Raw genomic sequence first — 24207 nt, 5'->3', positions numbered from 1 at the left:
AAATAACACCGAGATTTGGGGTACCTATAGGACTATCTTCAGATAGGAGCCCACACTTCATAGCAGAAGCTGTTCAAAATTCAGTTAAAGTGTTAGGGGTAAAATAAGGTCTCCATACCCCATGGAGACCTCAATCAAGTGGGAAAGTAGAAAGAATGAATCAAAGCCTAAAGAGACAGATGAGTAAAATTTGCCAAGAGGCTGAGATAAAGTGGCCAGATGCCTTACCCTCAGCTTTGCTACGAATACGCATTCAGCCTAGAACTAAAGAAAAGGTTAGTCCTTTTGAAATAATTTACAGTAACCCCTATCAGGTGACAGAAACAGGAGTGAATCTTGAGATCATATGGAAATATTACCTGAAAGAATATGTTATCTCTCTAGGAAAGGTTCTGTCCTCTCTCCACAGGTACGTCACCATAAGTGCACCACTATCCCTGGACATGCCTGTGCATCGATACCAACCTGAGTGTACCTGAGGACGTGGTCAGATGAACTGTTAAAGGAGAAGTGGAAAGGACCTTTCCAGATTTTACTCACCACCTACACAGCTGTCAAGCTTGAAGTAGTCACTCTGTGGATACATCACAGCAGGATCAAACCAGCCTCACCACCAGAATGGACTGTCAAACAGGAAGGACCTTTATGCTTAAGATTATCTTGGGAATCACAAAGTTCTGGGTTATACTTCTTGCAGTGATGTCAGAAAGTGCAGAAACTGATACAGATGGAGAGGCCAACACAGACACAGATGAAAACTTAATCCTAACTTTGATATAAGGGTTCGGTAGGATGCGCAATCTTACTAGTGTTAAGAGAATCATTGAGAAAAATATTTGGAAGCAGTAAGATAATAAATCTAACTACTTTTAAAGGGGGGAATTGATATCAAACTGTTTAGTAAAAGTAGGCCTCAAAGAAGGCCCTGAAAGGCCTACTTTGTGTAACCTTTAAACAGAACCAATTTTCCTTTCAGTAGTTTTCCTCTCAGCTAAAATAACTGCACTTTCTGAAGCTAACTGCATGTTTTGCAGACAGTGTCTGCTTCTAGGACTGATAACGCTTGAAGTTACACTTATCACTGACTCTTGCTTGTGCTTATTCTTAGAGAATCCAAGGTCTCTGTTAAATTCCTCACTAATTACGACAGACAAATCTGCGAACAACATCTTTGTAGTGTCTAAAATGACTTGATTTACAGCTTTGGCGCCAGGAGAAGAGATAAATTCTGTAAGAACCAGAACAGGATCTCTTCCTCGGAGCCACCTGCGTGTGTCAACAGAAAGGCATCACCCGCGCTTGCGCAGAAGAGGGCTCATACAGCAGACAGCAAAACGATGGGGGGATTACAACCACTAGAGACCACCAGAGACCACACAAGACCCCTTCCCCAATTTAGTGTGCATGCGCAAAGACAGTTACCTAATATATTAGCATATGCATAAGGTTTCTTGGAATAGGCGTGCTTTTCTCGGGAATTGTACGAATATGCATTTTTCTATAATGTATATAATGAGTGTGCTTTTGTCCCTAGGTGGACATGTTAGGTGGAGTGATTCCCCCATGTCCCTCAGCTGAATAAAGTAATGCCTGCTCATTAATGCTAAACCCAGCGTTAAGGAGTTTTATTCCCGATTTCAGTGACAATATCAAGTGTTTATATATCCTAATGCATGCAATAATGGGAGCTGTCAGTATGTCATTTGGTGTGCTTGAGATGCAGACAACACAGGACTGAGTTAGAAAGTAATTTTAGTAAACATGGAATAACCTCCACAAGGTACCTACCAAATCACAGGTTTGTACACCCTCAAACTGCTGAAATATGAGAAGCTGTGAAGCGTGAAAGAGAAAGGTGTACTTGCCCTGTTTCTTGCTTTCTCTTTGTTAGTCACCACAGCCAAGAACCCATTGCTCAGTTATGCAGGTTCACGGTTTGATCCAGGGAGGACAGCTTCCAACATGAAGCTATTCAGTAGTTGGGATTTTTCATGTACAAGGTACAGGTACTCACCGAAATGATAAACCAAAAGGTCCCAGGCATTCAGCTCATGGCATCTGTGGTACGGAGAGAGAAGCTCTCCCGCCCACCTGTACACCAGCCACCTCCACACAGAGGACTTTGGGGACCACACTCCACCATGCATCAGCCTGGATAGACACCTTGAAATGGCACACAAGTCCCGCTGGCCATACCAGAGGGATCAGCTGAACTAACCTTCCCTGCTGTATGCTTATCTTTGCATTGGGTCTAAATTATGATGTGCCAAACACTCTTAGGACACGCTGTTGAAATATTTGCAAAAACACAGAGGAACCAATTGCATCCAGGGTATGTCTTTTGAAAAACACATGAAATAAAACTGTTGCTTCCCCTCCAGCATCAGCAGCCGAAGTAGCCATTTAGTAGCCACATTTATTCTACCAAGATTCCAGCTGTCTCTGTCTCTTTTTTAAGAAGTCTATCTTTTTCAGCACTGAGCCAAATGCACTTGTTCCCAAAAGAAAGGTTCATTTTGGAACTAAGACTACATTAGAAATAGATGTTTGAACATATATTTTAGCATAGTACTACCACAACTTTTTGATCAATTCAGACACAAAATTGAATTTAGTTGTGGAAAATTTGGCAGCTAAATATCTCAAGTATATAGCGCTATCTCAACCATGACCCCACCATCTTCTAAAACAGACTAGATACCTCAGGGAAAGGGAAACCACGCACTAATCCTCATAGATATGGTTATTGCTGTCACCTGCAAATTGTCACTGTTGTACTGCAAAGACTTAAACATACAAGATAATTTAACTCAATTTTAACTGCTTCATTTTTCTTACACCAAGGTTACATCCATACTAGTGAAACAAGACAGTTGAAACTGTAGTTGAATACGTAAGTACAACAGCAATGTTCAGAGACTACTTAAGATAGGGTGCCCACACAGTCACTACTGAATCACAAAACACTGTTCTGAGAAAACTACTACAGTCTGCCAAGAATAACTGAGATATGCCTCCACGTTGGCAGGCATTACTCACATAGCTATTAGCATAAATATTCAGAGGCCTGATGAAAAAAAATTGCCCTGTGCTCCGTTATGACATGGAGGTAAAAAAACAAAACAAAACAAACACACACCCCACAGACCAACAGGTAGGATTTAATCATACCACATTCCCAACTGTAAAATACTGCCAACACATTTATCTCTTTATAGATAGAAAGCAAGTTCTTGAAAAATTTCTTCCTTTTCATTAACCATCTAAAGTTGACTTTTGATAATGTTTGGATGGAAAGCTTGTCTCTAAAACAAGCTCAGCAATTTTGTTGACTTAAACAGAGCACTTCACACCATGAGGAATTTGCACTTGGATATTACCAGAGACATTTCCTGCATGTAGTTGTTACCGAAGTTTTTCACTTTTTAAAACATGCTAGGAGATATAATTACCTGTTAATAGCTATTAAGATATGCTGTATCTTTTTGTTTGGTACACAAAAAGAATGGAAGTTTAAAAAAAAAAAATGCAAGAGCCTTCACAATCCATAGACACAATATTATGTTTTTAACATAAAGCATATTCTAAAAAGCCAAGAATTTCTATTATTTTTTTCAGTATTGCAAGAAATGTTTATCTAGCTCTAAACAGTTTAACACAGAAGTCTGCGAACTATGAGTTTTAACAGCTTGTTAACTGGTCATTTCTGGACTGCAAACTGCAACTCCCTGGTCCTGCCAACAGTCACAATGCAAATGCAGGACACGGACCTCTCAGGCCTTCTTACATGAGGTCTGAAAAGGGTTTACTGACTGAAGCAATATCAAACTTGATAACAGAGAAAAAACAACTGCTTTCTGTTTCAATAACAACATTGGTACTAATTAAAGCTTAGAAGAGTACCAAACTGTCTTTTAAGTCACTGTGGTTAAGTTTCCAAGTGGGGTAGAAAACAAGAACACCTCCAAACACCAACAACAACAAAATCTACCTCCGACTTGTGAAGTTTCAAGGATAACAACTGGATTATCTTGGAGCAACAAGCAGAGGTATGACTTAAGTAATAAACACACCAAAATGGCCATTAGCAGAATCCAACTGACTAGCAGGCATAACATGTTCCCCAGAAAAAAAGGTCAAAAAAATACCACCATTCTGCCAGCACGGCTGTTGGACATTCATTTTCCCCAAATAACCAAAGAAAAGACATTTTGCGCCTGTTTACCCATAGAGAACAGGTTTTGTCTATGATATCTGTTTAGCCATCTGGAATGTTTCACTGTTAGTCACTCTACTTAAAATGGAAAGAAACTGTAATTGGCACAGTTTGTGACTCCTGACTTCATATGTAATAATTTGCATAGCCTTTTCCAGCCCGCTATTTCCTTATTTACCACCAAATCCAAACTGAGAAGCCAGCACAGATCTTAAAATTATCTAGTAGACAAAAACTCGATACTTCTTGGAACCACTCCTCTTCAGAAGAGGAAATCAAAGAGGAAAGCTAATGAAACATGCCTTCTTGGCACATTGTCCTCAGTTACACAACTCCCAATACATGGCCAGGTTCTGACACATTCAGGGTTCAACAGAAGCAAATCTCACCCTGACATTTAACAAACAGAGCAAAAGAGGAGTCCACTAACATTTTTCTAGGGCTGGCAGTGTTGGTCCTAATGTGGGACTCGCTGTACTTTAACATCTTATTAGCTTCCAGGCCAACAGCTACTTTAAAAATGCATGGTTTTGGAATGTTAACATATCCAAGGGACAAAACACACCACCAACAGGCACCTCAGGCAACATACAGCAGCCGTCCACATGCACGTTCTTGGTCTCCTCCTACTAGTAGGTGATGCAACTTGGCTCACTCCTCTCTCTTTGATGTGTTGTCAAGTTTGTGGAACTCAGCTTTCCCCGTAACCCAAGGAGGAAAACTCTAGCCTCCTCCTCCTCAGCCCAAAGAAATGGATGTCTTTGCATTTTTGCTGCAAAGACTTCAATTTCTGAGCCTGCACAGTTGCTGTGGATGGCAGCTCATAAGTATTCTGACTGATCTGAAATTCACAATGTGCATTTCGCAAAGCCCAAACTTGTGCCCCATACAATACCTGTGGACTTATTTGATGCTCTCCGTCGAATTTCAGTCACCATCAATCGTGACACTTGAGTAGTAAACTGCAGGAGGTCAGAAAATTTTTCTGTCATTGTACTTGGAGGAGCATTTCCAAAAACCTAAAACAAGAGAAAAATGGATGTATCAAGAAGTCATTCAGTTTACGAGGATCACTACAAACTAGCACCTTCCTTTGCAAAGAAGGAATATTACTATGGAGATTACAAGGTTTTGTTTTCCTGCTGCAGTATTCATCATTGTACTGGTTTTCACAGTGCATGCTCTAAGATATATTCATAGTTGGAATTAAGTCATCATTCAGGTAGGTAAGATCTAATGAATGAAGGGGGAAAAGGGAATCACAAGTTTTCTTGCAAGATGAAAACCCCACAGAGCCCCAAAAGACTGAGATTGCACGTAATGGGGTAAAGACTTGATACCAGAGCAATTCTCCAACAGGAGTTCTGTTTTTAAGAGCAACTCCTTTACTATCTGCTGGACCTAAACAACCCACAGCTGCAAACTGCATGTACAGAACGACGCGTGTAAAATCTTCTAGAAGGGACTAGGAAGTAGAACTGCCCTGTTAAGTCTTCCCTCAATAAACTGACACTACCAGGAAGCCTCCCATGTTGCTGGCATCCCAAGGCCTTACTCTCCTCTCTCGAGATCCTCCTGAACAGAACAGCAGTAGTTACTAGGGATTTTTTTTTTTATAAGTTGTCACTTAATTCTAGTAACTTATTCTTCATGATAAAGCATTAATATGGTTATTAAATCATTTATTGAATCACATTTAACCGGGAGAAATATGTTAACTCTGTAGTATTGCACTAAGCTGTGGAACATGACATTATCTCAAAACAGATTAGCTAGTTGTTGAGGTAATTTACTTTTCATTCAAGACTGCACACAAAAAGGAGTCTCTGTCCACACTTCTGATGTAATCCTTGCACTAAAACAGTCACAGTAAAACCATGATATTCATTATCCAACAAAGCATGCAATCTGAATTCTGGTTTCATCACTTGTGTCAGTGCTAAAAAATAGAATAGCCTTCTAAACACATGAATGGTCTCAATATGTATCTGCTCGTTTACATTTTTCTCCCTCGTGGCTATTTATGTAACCTGCAGGACTGTCACCGATGAGCCAAGAGGCATAATGAATTACAGTATTTTTCTAATAAAGCTTTAGTTTAATATGTTATATTTGCCTCTCAGAAAGAGGATGTGAATCTACAGCAGTACAATTGGTTTGGACTGAACAGCAGCTTCACCCTCATCTCCTTTCCCTGGGTGACCCAGTTATACTACTGCACCTGAGCTGCTGACATACTTGTCTGAGGCCACTCAAGCCCAGTGACATCCAGTGGAATTTGCAATATTACAGCCAACAGGGATGCAAGATAATTGTGGCACCAACTTACCTTGGAACCCCAAAGTTACTGAAGCAAACTTAAAAGGCAGAAGACAGAATAACCTTTGTCTAAGTTCGACTTTTTACTTCCATCAGTATCAATTGCTCTGGCACATTACAGAACAGCCAAAAATATTTTTCCTGCCTACTCGCATTGCAAAGTCATGATGAAACGGAGTCAGAAATACAACACTGAAATTGAACACTCAGTTTTCTCACAATAAAAACATTTTTCACCAAAAACTTAAGGATTTCTCATAGAGGAAATTTTAACCACCATTATCAATAAAGAAAGCAAACAGGAGCCCAGACATTACAGGCAGATGACTGTTTTCAGCAGACCAAGAAAAACACCCCCCATTTGGATTAGAGTATGCAACATTCCCAGTACAGACAATCCAAATTTCCCTAAACCTTTCACAAGACCTCGTTTTGCAGTTGTGCGCATCAGCTCCCAGTTCATCTGAGAGCCTCTCCCTTCCACAAGGCTTTAAGAAGGAAAGAGGGCCTCGAGGCTTGCACGTTCACTGGTATAAACTAAGCAAGATTACCTAGACTAGAACGCATATTAGCGAAGCATCTTGCCATCATTAACTGTTTAAAGCTTTTTCACTCAGACCAAGGAAATAGGTCTGAAACAGGTAAGCCCTGTTACCTGTCCTGAGCTTGCCTAGAGTCATCAGCAGATCCCAGAAAACAAAAAAAGGTCAAAATTACAGTAAAAGGCTGACTGAGGTAAACTGGTTTTGAATTAGTTGCCCCATAACCAAGTTTGCACTATGTAGAACAAGCATCTGCATTGGATATTGATATACTCTTTGACTAAAGGTGGTAGTAAAAACCAGGAATAGGATATGAAACATTTTACCAGTAAATCACCTTTTTAATAAGGAAAAGCAAAGCTCTTTCAAGAAAGTGTGAACAATGTACCACTTATTCAAAACCAGCCTCTTATCATTCCATCTACTTTTTTCATATACTGCGAAAGAGTTACTACCACACCAGTAGAGTAATGCTTCCACAAACACATGGAACTCTGAAAGGAGCCTTTTGAGAACTCTTCCAGAGGGCCAATCTTTTGTTAACTATGCACCGATTTAGCTTTTCATTACTATGTGATTCATCATTTCATAAGCCTCCCCAAACAATGAAGAAACAGAAATGGTCTGTAAACCCATTCATTACCAGAACTAGCAAGATGGTTTAAACTACAGGATGTTTGAGACATGCTGTATCTATAAACTAAAGTTATAATGCTTTAGCTCCTCTGGATTTACTGATTAATAACCCTCAAAATATCAGGAAGAAAATGGAACTGCATTTCTCACAAAACTTCAGATACCTCTGCAGAGAAGGAAAAAAAAAAAATAAACCAAACCACCTCATACATGGTTAAGCAAGAAAGCCTCAAAAGAGCTCCTGGATACACTGGTTATTTAACTGGCTGCCTGTTGCTGGCCAGTTGGATGCCTATGGGAATCAGACATACCTTCCTCACTCTAGATCTCTGCATTCAATAAAAATCACGCTTCTTCCAGAACTATCTCCTGGATTTCACTCACACAGACACACACACTCCCTGCTTCCAGCCAAAAATGCACAGCTCCCACTTGCAACAGCTCACTGCTCTGTACAAGAGACATTCTGAAGTACACATCAAGGTGTGGTATGGAAGTCTTGATCTGAGCTCCACAATTTGTTTGGGGTTTTTCTCCTCCTAGCACAGACATTCCAATCTTGTCACAGATAATGCTTCTATGGTACACCATCACGGACTTCGCTTAAGGCAGTAACACAAGAAATACTCAATCTCACTTAAACCTGTTCAACAGAATACAGATAACTATACAAAGCAACTGAGGGATTCAGAGTCTGAATTTGAATCAAGTTATTAACTGAAACCTTAAACCACTTGCAGCTAAGGACTATGTTTGAGAAACGAGAAAGTTTTTAAAAAGGAACTTCTGTCAATGTTTTAGTGTTTCCTGTCAGCAAATGTAGGTCTCAGAGGAAAGTCATCTCAGAATTTAGAGTGAACCAAGATTTACCATATCTCCCACCGAAAATCCCATATGAGACTCTTTGGAAAATGAAATATTTCTCCTGTTCTATTTTTATTCCAATCCATTTCAGAGTTTGTCTTACTGTGACTCGCAGAGTTACTAAGTTAGCAGGATTGTTCCAAAACAAGCTGTATCAGAGACAGTTGACACTCCAGAAGACATAAAACTAGATAAGCCAAAGAAGTCACAGCAGACTCTACATAAGCCTCAAAGAAGAAGGTGGCATTAACCAGGAACCTAAAAAGGTAAACTGTGGAAGTAGAAATAAATAGATGACACCACAACTGCTCAGCCTCTTGAATGCAGGAAGACAAGAATGTATTTATATGAAATGCAAGGGAAAAAATCCACCTGTAAAAGGGACAGACGAGACCTGACTGACCAAGAGAAATCAGTCTTGTTTGTGCTACACTAACAGTTTGTTGATGACTGATAACAGTTATCAGGGACTGGGAGAAAGGAAGTGAAAGAGCACAAACAATACAGGCTTCCCTCAATGTGCCAAACTACGATTCAGATTTTACAGAGATTGGAAACTGAAGTTTTACAGAGGTTGGAAACTGAAATGACAACATCTGGCAACAGTCTGTATTTGTGGCTAAAAGGACAACTCCAAGAAGGTCACAGATTAAAAACAGCCAGAGTTTGAGGATGGTGATGTTAAAACCAAACAAGGAAACAAAAGGGAAGAGTAAGAGACACAACCACGGGTAGGATCCAAAAGCAAAATATTTGACAAGCACAGAAGAATGTATGTCTTCAGCATCAAGTTCACCTCAGTAAAGAAGGGAACAAAAGCCTCTAGGATTTAAAGAAGGGAAAAGAGCCCATCCACAAAATTAGATGGATTCTGTAAAGAATAGAAAAGAGACATGGGGAATCTGGGGGAGGAAAAACCTATGACAAACAAGGGAAAAACTGGGATCTAGGAGAAAAGAGTAGTCAAGAGATATGCGTACAGATGGAAACCACAGAAGCCATTCATCGTTTCAAGAAATCTAAATGGTATCTCAGACTACTTAGGCAAGAGCTTATTTTGATGGAGTAAGAAGAAAACTTGGGGCTACTGATTCGTTTTTCAGAATGCTTCAACACACAAGCTGAATGAAGGACAGTAAGAGAGAATAAGCTTTGCAAACATGAGGAAACTACAACTAGGCTTCAACAGGGTCAAATGGAGGGACCGAGAATTACAGAACCACAGAATCTACTAGGTTGGAAGAGACCTCTGGGATCATCGAGTCCAACCTTTGATCTAACACCACTGTATCAACTAGACCATGGCACTAAGTGCCACATCCAGTCTTTTCTTAAACACCTCCAGGGATGGTGACTCACCGTTCCAATGCCTAATAACCCCTTCTGTGAAGAAATTTTTCCTAATGTCTAACCTGAACCTCCCCTGGCGCAGCTTGAGGCTACGTCCTCTAGTCCTGTTGCTAGTTGCCTGTGAGAAGAGGCCAACCCCCACCTCACCGCAACCTCCTTTCAGGTAGCTGTAGAGAGCGATAAGGTCTCCCCTCAGCCTCCTTTTCTCCAGGGTAAACAACCCCGGTTCCCCCAGCCACTCCTCATAAGACATACCCTCTAGACCCTTCACCAGCTTTGCTGCCCTCTGGACTTGCTCCAACACCTCAATGTCTTTCTTGAAGTGAGGGGCCCAGAACTGGACACAGTACTCAAGGTGCGGTCTTACCAGTGCCGAGTACAGAGGGAAATTAGGACAAAGCTAGCAAGCAGTGTAAAGGAGAAAAACAAAAGTGTAGTAAGAAAGAAAGGGGGGAAAGAGAAAAGGAAGAAACAACAACAGAGAAATTAAAATGTAACTGTTCTTTTTCATCTCTGAAGTCTAATCGAAGTCTAATCAAAGTCTAAGGAAAGACTGCCGCACAGAAATAGGACATGCATTGCTGCACTAGTTTTTCTTAAACCTAGTTACATCACCAATTGCAATTTCCATAGATACAATGCTACTGCAAGTAACTGCCACGAAGGCCAGGAAAGAATTTCTTCCTCATCTGCAGATTACAACTAAGTGGTAAAGCAGCTATAGTGGGTACATTCTCTTTTTTCAGAAGCATCAGCCACCTGTAACCACCAGAGGGAGATTTCCAAGCATAACTGCATCAAACTAACCATCATGGGCTCAAGCCAAGATTAAGATTCCATTGTACTAATTTGTAAAAACAAATTAAGAAAGTCCATAACTAAAGGGCATACAATCCAAGCAGATAAATTAAAGAGGAAGCAGATGAACTGAGCTTACTTCTCCCAGACTCACAAAACAGGTTACCAGTAGAACTAGGAATAAGACCTGGGGCAACAGAATGACATTTAGGGGATCTATCCACTAAAGCATGCTACCTAGTAGACTGAAAATCCTATTAATACTATGTCTTGACTAGGATTAATTTTTCTCCACTGCATGTAAGCAGTTCAATGTCTTAACACAATCATAAGCCATATTTTCAACAAAACATCAATCTAAAAAAAGAGAAGGCTGAGTTGATTTTCCTATCAAGTTTTTGCATTTTAGTTTTTGGATTATTCCAGTTCTCCACAGTAGTGTATACAAGCACAAATCCATTACCCAAGAAGAGCTTCAGGAGCAAGGGTTCAGGTCACAGCAGCAAAAAAAAAGGAAAGCTAGATCTGTACCTACTGCTCTTTCAAGACCCTAAAACTACCATCAAAATTATTATTCACAATGAAGCGGCAGAGTAACTGAGTGACATAAGATATCAGGAGGATTTATCTCCTATTAATTCCAGTGACAGTCATCACAGTCCTGCCTCCAAACAAAATCTCAGTGCCTGATCACAAGGGAATAGTGAAATACAAATGGCACTGTACAAGTGGCTATTACATCTCTCCTACAGATTGCTCGTTCAAAATTCCCCTTGTCCCAGAAGAGGGATTCAGACTCAATATGTAGGAAAAGGACTACAAGGGTGATAAGAATATAGAGAATTCATCATAAGAGGAGATTTAAAATTTTTCAGCTCATGTAGCCTAGCAAAACAAAGTCTGACAGGAGATATTATGATTGTTATCTCTAAATATGCATCACTACAACAAATGTGAAGAAGGGAGAAGAGTTATTTAGACTCAAGGGCAGTCCTGTCACAAAAAAAAAAAAGTGGGTATTAAGCTTGCTACAAGTAAGTTTAGGTTGGAAATCAGATGACTGTAATAACAGCAAGCTCTGCAGAAAAGCTCTGTGACAGTCTACATGCAACTGTGGATTGCACTGCAGAAAAAGCGATAACAGAAGGAAATCTCCAAGGGCACATTTATCCACTAACACAACACCGTGCGAGGAGAAGGGAAGAACTGAAAGGATGTCAACGGAAGAAAAGCTTCTGTTGTGCTAGAACCAAAAGTCTTGGGAATACAAAACATGAGCAGTCATTTCAAACAAAGAAAATACCTCTTGCAGGTTCTCTAGCTTACCCTGTTAAACACTGGCAACATCATGTAAAGTTTTTCTTCTTGTTCTTTTTGGGTCATGTGCCGTGGAGGATGACAGAGCTCTGTGAAGAGGCGACGCAGATGCATCAAGCCTAGTGCGTTATCCTGGGGGCTACACTCCTCCTGCCGTGGCCGGCCCATGATCCTCTTCACCATATTCATCTTGTCTGACTTCTGGAAGCTCCCTTGTATCCTGTTCAGAAAGGAAAATGAACTTACTGAGTACAACAGATTGAGGCATTATTCCATCAAAGCCTTTAAATGTATAGCACCCTCTCTCACAATAAGTACCATGCTGCAGATAAGAGCATTAGCTGATTTTATGAGATAGATATTGATTAGTACATGCCTGGAGAATTTAAAGCCAACAACTTGAAACGGGAAAACATCCGATACTCTTCAGCAAAAAGCACAATTGACCAGGCTTTGAACACCACAAAATGCTTTGGTACTTTTTATTAGATGATTTTTATGATTTTTTGGTGCACGTTCCACAAATTTACAGCAGTATTATCTACACATCACAAAGTATTCTCAAAATAATTCTAGAATAATATCTGTATCAGTTATGTACTTTAAAATCTAATCAAACAAGACCTTCAAACTCTCTCAGACATTGGCTTTATCACACAGAGACACGCTTAAATTTTTTCCTGACTTTCCTATGGCAAATAGACAAGGCTATCCAACGGAGCTATCGTTCATCCCACACCTCAGCTGTCGGGTCTGCAGAAGAACACCTCAGTCTTCTCCCTCCTGAAGCACAAGAAACTCGTTTTATAATCACAGAATGGTTTGTGTTGGAAGGGACCTTTAAAGATCATCTTTTCCACCGGATGTCAGGGTGGCTGAAGTCCCCTAGCAGAATCAGGGCCTGCAAGTGTGATGCTTCCTGGAGCTGAAGTCAGAACACTTCATCAGTATCCTCCCCTTGATATGCCATCTGTAGTATACACCAGCCATAAGGTTCCCTTTGGTGGTTTCATCTCCAATTTTCACCCATAAGCTCTTGACCCATGCATTGCTGTTTTTCAAAAAAAAAAAAAGCACTGTGCAATCAATCCATTTTTTGACATAGAGGGCAACACCCCCACCTTTGCTTCCTTATCCGTCTGTCCTGAACAGTTTCCAGCCATCAATAGCAGTGCTCTAATCACATGATTCACCCCACCAAGTTTCGATGACAGTGGTCAGATGACAGCTTTCCAGCTCCTCCTGGTTGTTACCCGTGCTGCATGCATTGGTATAGAAGCATTTCAGTTTGACTGTCAACTCTCTCACCTTTTTGGTGGAACCTTTCTGGAGAGTTGAGGCGTGCCCATCAACACTCTGGTAGGTGCACTCATCCACCCTGCTGCTTGTGAGCGCACAAGTGTCCCAGCTTTGGACCCCATCCCACAAGCTCATTAGTTTAAAGCATGATTCACTAAGTCAGCCAATCTGCCCCTAGAAATTCTCTTTCCTCTTCTAGGTAAGTGGATCTCACCTCTCCTCAGTAATCTGTATTTGTTGAAGAACGTCCCGTGATCACAGAAGCTAAAGCCCTGGTGATGACACCAGCCATGAAGCCAGGTGTTGATCTGCATGTTGTGTCAACCTCTGCCTGCACCCCTATCTCTGACTGGCAGGATAAAGTAGATCACTTGGACCTCTGACCTCTTCACTCATGCCCCCAAGGCTCTGAAGTCCTACTTGATCTTTCCCAAGTTCTGCTTTTACCATGTCATTGGTGCCCACATGTTTTAAAACATCTCATGGATACAACATAGCATCTGTATTTAGCCCTGTATTAGTCTTCAAAACAACATGGACCAAATCTTCTGAACATGAGACTGAAGTCTATCAAACAGGACCTTGCACAAGTGTTGAGAGGGTCAGAGCAGATGAATCCCTCAACAGATTTATCTGATTGGACACTGCAGCAAAAGGGACTATTCTCACACTACGTTCAAGTAAGGGAAGGAGTAAGGGGGAAAACAAGGAAACACTTTCAGCTCCATACACGAAGTTAAGGAGACCAACAATTGAATACTCTACAGAATTATAATGTCTACCTGTCATTGCTTAAAGGCAAAGGTCAGTAACAGCTATAAAAATTATTCAAGGGTAGAAAATGCCCCACAGAAAGAAACTTAAATAACTTAATTATTTAAATTATCAGAAAGAGAGGTTACCATGAAAGGTCAATTATTAAAAGAAGCAGTGATGATTCCAAAGGTGCTGTGATTAGAGCAATGGAGGGAAAATACCCATTACTGAAGAACTCAATTAAGTTGTGAGGAAAGACAGTAGTTGGGTGCTAAAGCCAGGAAAATAACACTGGCTACAAACAAGGACTACAGTTTTAAAACTGAAGGTAATTAACCACCAGTAAGAAGCATTAACAAAAGAAACATAGTCTATCTCTAAGTCATCTCTAACCCAAGAACAAAATACCCTTCTGGAATGTGTTCATAAAACAGCATTTTACTAACATGCAAGAAAAATTAGGAACTGATGCTAACAAACGTTTTGGTACGATGCAAAAAATCAATATACGAAATGAGAAGTCATCAAAAAAGCTAAGATAATGTACAAGCCAGCAACTGCCAGCCCATACTGGAAATTTGCATCGGCTTTTCACATTTGAAAAAAAATAAGACAGAACTGCATGTCATCTTTTGGCGTATTATCCCTAAGAATACTGCTACACAGTAGCAGACTGCTACACAGGTAGCAGACTTCCAATCTGCATGATTCACGCAGTTAAAAATGAAACAGCGTTGTTTCTGGAGGTGTTTTTTCTTCCTCCACACCTTTTCCCAAACTCTTCAGTTTGGGAACTCTTCTCTCACTGTAGTAACATGTAAACTAACCAAAACGTAACAGAATACAGCATCTGAGCTCAATGAGCCAAAACTTCACTGCCTAAGCAGCAGACAAAAAGTCCACTTTTTCATAAAATCTTTTAAAGATAACATTTTAAATTTCTCTTTATGATTCATAAAATGCTGAGAACTCTAAATCCAACACCCAAAACACACGTTGGCATGTTGCCATGGAATCCACCACTGCTGTGGACTTCTGCTAACGCAGCCAATTTTTCTTTGAAATCCCATTGCTTCACCCAGCCTAAGCGCACACCTAGAAAAATAATCTGCACTGGTTCAGCCACACAGTTGTAGTTCTAGATCTGACAATTTTCTTATAGTCAGAAAAGACCAAATAAATGCTACGCGCTATTTTCCCAGTATAACAGAAGCCTACTGGGACGGCTGCTCCAAGATGCGATCCATTTATCTCCACTGGGGCAGTTTTAACCCAGAGGGATGACAAATGCAGAGAACAATTAAAGTAGTCCTCACTTTCTCAACACAGTCACTGTCTCTCCTGCCTATTCCCCAGTACAATCACGTATTCAACCTCAATGTATGAGATGGGGCAGAGAGGAGGGGAGAATGGATGTAACATAGTGTAAATAATATCCAAATTAATTTCATTTTGTTTTTTTTTTTTTTTCCACAAGTAACACAAAAGATACTATAAAATTGATATATTCCATGTGTGTACTTAATTCAGTTGGAACTCCAACCCCCCCTAAAAAAAAAAAACCCAAAAACCAAACACCATACCTAAACACCACAATGCCACAGAATTTCAGATTTCTGTCCCAAAGACGCCCCTGCAACGCTCAAGAAAATCTTCCTAGACACTGCTCTGAGAATATCCCTTACTATGAAGCATTCACCTCCTTTATGTTTTTCACAGATATGGAGTCCATGTTGCACTGTACGAAGTGAAGACGGGGGGTAGTAACACTGACATTTACACATGGAGATCTGTGCAATACATGCTGCTTTTCTTCGACAATATTATCTGTCCTTGGGATCAGCTTTTTCTGGCAGTATTTTCTGCACACTCTCAGTCCTCAGAATCATGTAAAGTCTACCCTCAATTCCATTGCAGATCAACTCAAATGTAGGCAGTATATTAATTTCAAGCAGAGTAGATACTACTTGTGGACATATTCCAGAGTTGAGTCCTACTGTGCTTCTGTCCTACTAGAATAAAGGCTAGCGTGGGCTCCATGCAATGTCATCCAAAATATATTGTACATGAAATCTGGAAGAATTTCTGTGATTTATTTTTGCCAGTCCACATACAGTGATATTTTTTTTTATTATCATAGCACAGATTATCTGTAGAAATACAAGGAAGATGGCTGTGGGCTCTGGGAGATCCAGCATTAGGCCCAGATTTTAGACATGTAAGAAGGATTATTCATGGTTCACAGCAGGTAAAAGCTTCCTCATTGTGAACCTCAGTACCAGAACGTACTTATCCTAAGAAAACATTGAGATGTTTAAGCTCATCTAAAATAATAATAATAAAAAAAAAGTCTTCAGAGGAATGATACATTAGAAATATTACCAAAACATTACACGTTCCTGAGTGAAAGGATAATGGTATGTTGTTACTATGTCCTGCATAAATATTTTGACTGAGGTTTTCTTTGTTTAGGCTTAGGCCTGCAAAAGAGAAAGCAGTACACCTAAACCTTTTACTACAAACAAAGAAATATCTAAAAGAAAGGACCTTTCTGTTCTACTAAGTGAAAGCATCTGCACAGTCTTCACAGTCAGCTGTGACCACCACACAAGTTGAATTCAGCATCAACGCCTGGCAGTCTCCTTAAAGCCAAAAATTAAAAGATTCCAGTATTTTCATTAACAGCCAAAGTCACCTCTTCACGACTGCTTACTTATAGCACATGACAATCAAGCACCCTGCACAGCAAAAGCCTACAGGAAAAGAACCTTAAGAGAAGCAAACTCACGAGTTAGGGAACACCTGTCTTGCAATTGCTTGTAGAGCCTGAATGTGGCCTGGCTCTGCGCATGCACTACAGTACAGTCTTTAATTGCACACTCGCTTCCTATAGTTCCCCAAAGGGCCTCCTGCCTCTCTCAGCAGACAGGCTGGACACAGCCCTCACTTCATGAGCAGCTGCTCAGTATTTTGTTACTTCATCCCTCTGAGCATGATGCTACACCCTGGTTACTGCAATCCGGACTGAAAGCCTGCTTTGCACGCACAGTGATGCACCTCCTCATGGGTTCTTCCATCCCGTTCATCACTGCCAGATCAGAATGCCTCACGGCTATTAAATCAACTTATTTTCATAAATGTGCCCCACAGCATGGGCGTGTTAACAGTCTCAATATACACACAATGAACAGACACACACACCTTACACTAAAATTGGTGGTGTCTAATAATCTGGATATTTAGTTTAAGAAACTTTGGAGAGTAGCTAATCTTACGTGGCATCTTGTAATGCTTGAATCTTTCTGCTTGCTTGCGTTGTATCCCTTAGAGATCAGCTGATGTCCTTCTCCCTGTCAGAGAGAAGCTGTGATCTGGAAGCTAGACACCCAGTACACAAAGGATGCAATTAGAGAGCAACTCCAAAAAACCCCATGAGGAGTTTTGTGGAAGAGGCAAGGACAGAAACTGGTTCACAGGAGAGGAGGCTCTTCCATGCCTCACATCCCCTGCTCCGGCATGTATAGCCTGCTGCAGCCACACGTTCTTTACTACACAGCCCTCGTGAGTTACTTCCCCCAGCAGGTCCAAGCAGGCACATTCCTCGTAGGGAACCTTTGAGTTGGACGGTCCAGCTGTTGAGTCTTTGGCTTTTTTAAGCTGATTAAGAAGTTAAAAGTTATTTTGAAAGAGCAAACTGAGCAAGTGGAAGCTCTATAATGCAGCCTCACAGTGACAGGCACATGGTTTATCAGAAGGGTTGAAGCTGTTCAACCCGCTGCACCCATCTTCTACTACTTGAGCTAAAAAGGTGAATTAATGGCAGTTGCATATCATCATGCTCTGTATGGACCAAAACTAAAATAAGACACTTGACAAGTATATTTCAAACATGCACAAAACCAGCAACAAGAAAAGCATTGCTCTTGTAAAACACATTGCTGTTTTCTCCTAGTGGTAGAAGTAGAAAAGTCTCCATGCGCAGAAAAATGAAGCAAGCAGTAAAGGCACAGCATGAGCACCCTTACTTAAACAATCCCTACATTTTCTTCCACTGGATGTCAGATGGCTGCACATTTTCACGTGAGCATAAGTGGAGCTGACCTGTTTAAGCAGCTCTGATACAAACCCATTCATTAAGTTCTTCACTTTTGTTAAATTTATATACATGTACAAGATGAACCCATGGGATTCTTGAGAACTTTCACTGGCGTTAGTGCAAGAGGTAACTTCTACCCTTAAAAATAATATTTTAAAATGTTTTCTACTCTCAGTGGAAGCTGCTGGACAAATGTTCATAAATTATGATAGATAAAATACCAACAACTTACAAAGGCAGACACTGCAAGAAAAACATAACACGCACACATAATCATTAACACAAGTTAGGGTATGATAATGTATGGGTAATACTACTAGAGCTATCAAAACATTTGTGAAGAAAAAAAAGTAGGCAGACAGAAGCTGCATGAGACATGCTTATTTTCACAATAGCTGTTATAGGTCCAAGCTGTGCATCTAGTTCCAAAAGGGTATTATTTAAATAAGCAGCTAGGTAATTAGCTGCTTCATAATTACAGTCGCAAGTGTTTCTCCAGGCACTATATTGGTATTACATCAGCAGCTTAGCAGTGAAACAGGAATCAATTTCTTTTTTTGCAGATTATAATAGGACACCAGGTCACAAGTCCACCCCAGATATCGCAGGAAAATGAAACTTAAGATCCTCATTGCTACAATGAATCACAGAAGTCCATTACAAACAGCAAATTCCACACCTGTTATTTCCCTCCACACTATGTCTGTTATTTCCTGATTTTAAGATTTCCTACCTAGTTAGTTGATACTAACATTCTGAAGATGATCATATGCACTATTAAAAAGGACCTTTTTTTGGCTTTCAAAAGAAACAATAAAGAGCTGTTACAGGCTAGATACACATCCATTTGTCCTTAGAACTGAATAGGAATAACAAATTCTCTTTGTAGGCAAAAACATCAGCAGGAGGGGAAGTGAGGAACACAACTACTTCCTCCCATCCCACCCCACCAAACAAAAAACAACTACTTACAAAGAAAATCATGCACAAGGAAGCTGTGTTGCTGAAAAGGAAGCCATCAGCTCTCCCTGACTGACTTAACTAGCACGCACTCATTTGGGGAATATCGTCTGGTCCCTGAAAGACAGGGCCTGGAGCAAAGCCAGCGTGCTGACTCAGAAATAAAAGCACCTATTCCTGTACTAAGTTTTCCTCATGTTAAACAGCTAGTCATCTGGATAAAACAGGAACTATTTCATTGAGAAATACTCCCAACAGGAAAACACTATCAACGCCCACTCCAATTTTTGTATCGCGAAGTATTATTAAGGAACACGTGCAGGCAAAGATTTGCAAGGTCACGCTATTATTCAAGGCCAGGTTGGATGGGGCTTTGAGCAACTTGGTCTGGTGGAAGGTGTCCCTGCCCATGGCAGGGGTTTGGAACTAGATGATCTTTAAGGTCCCTTCCAACCCAAACCATTCTATGATTCTATTTCAGAGTTGTGGGTTTTCTGGTTTTTTTCCTTTCCTTTGCACCGAAATATTTTAAAACTTATCTCAAGGAACCTCACGTTATCACCTCTAAGCTTAACTTTCTCTTTTTTAGACAAATGTAAGTGCAGAGGCCAATCTAATGAGATACTGTTTTGTTTCTACAGGTTGAAGAGATGCTTACAGAGGTCTCTCTTTCAGTTCACAGGTAGTGTCCAATGCAGTTATTTTTTGCTTTAACATCTCAAAAAAAAAAAAAAAAAAAAAGGAAAAAAGAAAAGAAAAAAGGATTGCTATCCCAATTCAGTCCCTGTTTTTCCTGTTCACTGAACTCAAAGCAGATGAGTATTTAAAGATACAATTCCTTTGTTACTAGAAACATTAGAAAAGCTATTTTTATGCTCAGTCTGACCTTAATGCCTTGACATTGCTGCAAACAAAAATTCTTAATATTTCAACAAATATGAGGAACTTAACTGGTTAGTGAGAAAGATACAGATATAAACCACAGACTATAAGTCTTCTTTCTAGGTCCATTTCCCACAAATTATTCATGATAATGACACATAATAGCAAGTGCTGATAGAGTAGATTTCTTGTGGCTTGTACCATCTTGAAGGTTAATGTTTTATATTCGGTGAAAAAGAAGGACAACAATTAAATAACAGTGATACTTTTGACCTGTGCTGCAGGGATGGAGGAAAGCTGTCTCACTAAAGAATAACAATGCATGTATTTCTTATTTAGTATTAACTTAAATGAACTTCAGTTATATCAAGTTTTTGCACTTCATTTTGTTCAAATAAGAAACAAAGTACTGCTTTTTACTTCTGCATATAGCCTATTTTTTTCCTGACTTACTAGTGTATAGCTTATGTCTAGAAGATAACCCTATCAGTGCATTTTCTAATTCTTTACTTAATAACCACAGAATCTTATTTCCCAAAATTACTTCCAGTACTTTAATAAAATATTTCCAAGCTACAAACATTTCTTCCGCCACCTCCGAAACACAAAGCATGTAGAACAAAGTATTAAATCCTACCACAGCTGAAAGCACTGATACCTTAAACAGTGGGACCCTAGAAAATCATTTATAGAATAGAAGCTTCTGTAATTGCTGAAACAAGGCCAAATTACACAAACAGGATCTTAGACAATGGATAGGGAGGAAAACTATACCACAGTTAAGAAACCGTGCCAGCTTAAACAGGTTAAGAAGAAAAATGAACTGACAAGTGAAGCAACCGAGCATGATACTCTGAAAGGCACATGTGCATCACTAAAGTTCACCAAAAGGACACAGGAGTGACAACCACCAGAGGGGCCTGACGACACACAAAGACCACCAGGGCACAAGACTAGCATGTGCCAGTGGGTGTTAACTTATGTAAATAGTTCCAAGAAATTATTTAAATAGGTATGAGATTTCTGGGAAATCTGATGTATACGCGTGATTATATGACAATATAAGGAGTGCTTGCTGGAACTGAGGTTGAGCACAATTGGCGGAAGTATCGCCCATGCTCCCGGCGTCGCAATAACGAATGCCTGCTTTCCAAAAACTTAAGAATAAGTCTTAGGGAGTTTATTTTCCAACTTTTTCAGTGCCAAAACTATGTAGTTCTCCACCAATCCACAGTTCAAGTTGCACCAATTTTCTTCACTTCTATTTCCGTACACGAAGAGCACAGACAACTTTAAGACCTACCATCCCTTATGCCTTTGCGACTGAAGAGTCTCCTTCAACTTTATTTTTTAGTGCAATAGCACAGAACAACAGTTACCTAGCAGATGTGGTGGTAAAGGATGTGATTAAAATCATTGTTCACAGTTATTTAGGGATGGTGCACAAAACTCCCAGCTTTATCAAACAAGAAGGAGCTACAAGTTAGTTTTACAGATAGCAAAGGAGAGAGCGCAAGATAGCACAGAGGAAGCAAGCATGTGTGCCGCCTTTTCCTAGCAGGAGCAGAACTGTCCACTTAGCATCTAGAACATGATTTTTGGCTGGATGCTGATAAAATTGCTTCCTACATCTTTATTTAGCACACATTAGGATCTGTCACCAGCATGAACACAATTCTCAGTACTGCTTTTCTTTAAGCAAGCCTTTAACAGGACTTAAGGACTCCCATTTTTCAGCTCAGTAATAAACTGGTAATCAAGCTAAAGATTTGCCAAAGCCCACAAAGCAAACTGCCAGAAAGCTCACATATAGGCTATTTAGACTGACCACACGTATTCATTTAAGGTTTCTGCCTTTGCATTTTTGACTCTACATCTTTTTCAACTACAATGAAAGACGGATTCTCATTTCGTCTTGAACTACCACACACTACCCCAGGAACCAAAACGTAATTCTGCTTTTGTAGGCACTTGAATAGATACATCCACCATTTGTTTCAAAGTGGCTTTTGAAAAAGGTCAGGGAAATTTCATGAGTAATTTTCACATTTCAGAAGTCAAATAGCATATAACAAATATTGCATCGACATCCAACTAAGAGGTGCAGAAAACCTCATCTTTGAGGTACCTGTAACAGTATAGATGGTCCTTCATCTTTTCAGAAAATGAGACCAAAAAACACAGTCCATCCCTAAGGCTACCTGAAATCCACATTTAACTGCTGGGTTACACACAGCTTCATCTGTGAAGTTCAATGCAAAGTCTTTAATCACCTCATCTGCATACAAACACAGATCTGATCTCCAAAAACCAGTTTGGATTTGCTAGCCATGAAGGAAGTCCACACCTCAAACTGTTCGCTCCATGGCATCTCCTTAGGTTGGAGAAAAAAAGGTAATGTTTATGCCAGAAGGTGGTTTTAAATCATTTGTGCAAGGCAAAATATATTGCCATTGCAGGGCTGAGGACCAAATAAAACTCTTCATGTGTAAAAGAAGCCTTTCTGCTTTAGGAGATGAGGAATGGTCACTCCAGAAAAAAAATAGTATCTTACCATGTTTCATTAATCCTAATCATCGGTTACAGTAAAGATCAAAGTAGTGGCTCTATATAGGTATTATGTTAGAAAGGAGAGACCTGCGTTAGCACGTTCAGGTGGTTCGTTCATAGACATTCAGGCTCCAAGAAACTATTTGCTCATGCTTGTGCAATCAAACCACTATGGTATTTTTTCCACTCATTTTACCTGTTCCAATGTGGTCTCAAACTGGCAATCCAGCCCTGACTGCAACGAAGTCTAAACTAGTTCTGTGCATACAATTCCTCCTCTTCTTCAAGGATCACAAAGGACACTATTTACCAGAGAAATACGGTAACTGACAAGATAAAAATATGTGCAACACAAAAATCCTGACAGGCAGAAGGAAAGTGCAAGTTGTCTGGAGCACAGACACAAAAGGTAACAACAAAAATAGGAGAAATTTCTCCACTGACATGTATTTTTGGAACACTCATTTATAAGAAAATTGTGCCTAGCAAGTTAACAAGTTTCAGACTGAGAGAATAAAAAATTCTGGTTTTCAATGTTCTCGGTTTGCATACATTATAAACACAGCAGACTACTTTGGGAAACTAAAATTTACCAGATTAGTGTTAATCTGGAACTTTGTAACTGGACACTCTTGCAGGTGTGAATGGTTCCCATTCACACCTGCCAGCTGGCAAGACAACAGAGAAGCAAACTCAAATTATCCTGCAAACTGCAGCACTACTAAAACCTAAAGCTGAAAAACATAAAGGAAAGCAAGTACTGAAACATCTTTCTGGTTTTGAACATATGCTGGAAGAACTGAAACATCTCAGAAACATTTGCACCTCAGCAAAATAATCTGAAATGGAGGAATCGATAGGTTATTCAGAAACAGAAGATTACACCGAAAGCTTATAAAACAACTAATATACACAGGGTCAGGAAAAGTTTGCTGAATACTATAAAGATAGGTAACAACTGATTAAAAAAAAAAAAACAAACCAAAACAGAAAGGGCTATTTGCTTACTCAATATTTTTGGAGAGCAAATTCTAATTAACAAGTTCTTGCTACGTTCTGTGGTAAAATATCTTGAGCATCTGTGAGTGCCGTTTTTCCTGGGGTTTTTTTTGTTTTCAAAAGGCCTCAACAAACGGATTTGCATTAATTGGACAAACAAAATGCCAGTTACAGCCCGTAGGGAACAGAGAAGAACTGAAATTTTACTTTGCCAACCTGAACTGCATGGCAATGACTAAACCATGCCATTCAGGAGGGGAAATGCTGCTACGAAGCCTCTGGAAAAAAAAAAAGGGGGCAGGGGACGGACACAAAATAATAAAAAAAAAACCCCAAAGGCAGAATAATCTGGGATCTGAAGAGGTAAGCGTGTGCTTGGTTGCCATGCAGACATCAACAAAGGCATAGGGGAAAAAAAAAAACCTGTTCCAGAGGGTGGCTCTTGCATTAGCAGTAAACAAGCGAAATAAAAAAGCATTCCTAGGAAAGTTATTCTACTAGAATCAACAATGAAACAATGAGCCGTTATTAGGAACGGGGAAGAGTGCTTTGGTCTGTTTGCCTTCCCAAGTAACAGGCGGTGGGGGGGGAGATGGGGAAGGAAACCTGTGAACTTAGAACAG

General features: G+C 40.0%; 1 protein-coding gene across 3 annotated transcripts in view; it reads right to left on the bottom strand.

Annotated features, from left to right (window-relative positions):
- WDFY3 (WD repeat and FYVE domain containing 3) overlaps positions 1-24207 on the bottom strand; it is a 195392-nt gene that overhangs the window by 119363 nt on the left and 51822 nt on the right. For all 3 annotated transcript variants that reach the window (XR_011048337.1, XM_068402547.1, XM_068402548.1), the window contains exons 3-4: positions 12052-12262; positions 5112-5235 (exon numbers count right to left, since the gene is read on the bottom strand). Coding sequence is in view for 2 of the 3 variants with exons in the window: in XM_068402547.1 (XP_068258648.1) it covers positions 5112-5235; positions 12052-12231 (304 nt within the window). In the remaining variant the exon portion in view is untranslated. The remainder of the gene's footprint in view (positions 1-5111; positions 5236-12051; positions 12263-24207) is intronic.

This window comes from Nyctibius grandis, chromosome 6 (genome assembly GCF_013368605.1).
Source record: "Nyctibius grandis isolate bNycGra1 chromosome 6, bNycGra1.pri, whole genome shotgun sequence".
Taxonomy (NCBI): domain Eukaryota; kingdom Metazoa; phylum Chordata; class Aves; order Nyctibiiformes; family Nyctibiidae; genus Nyctibius; species Nyctibius grandis.
The sequence above is the reverse complement of the archived record's forward strand: the minus strand, read 5'-3'. Positions and strand labels throughout refer to the sequence as shown.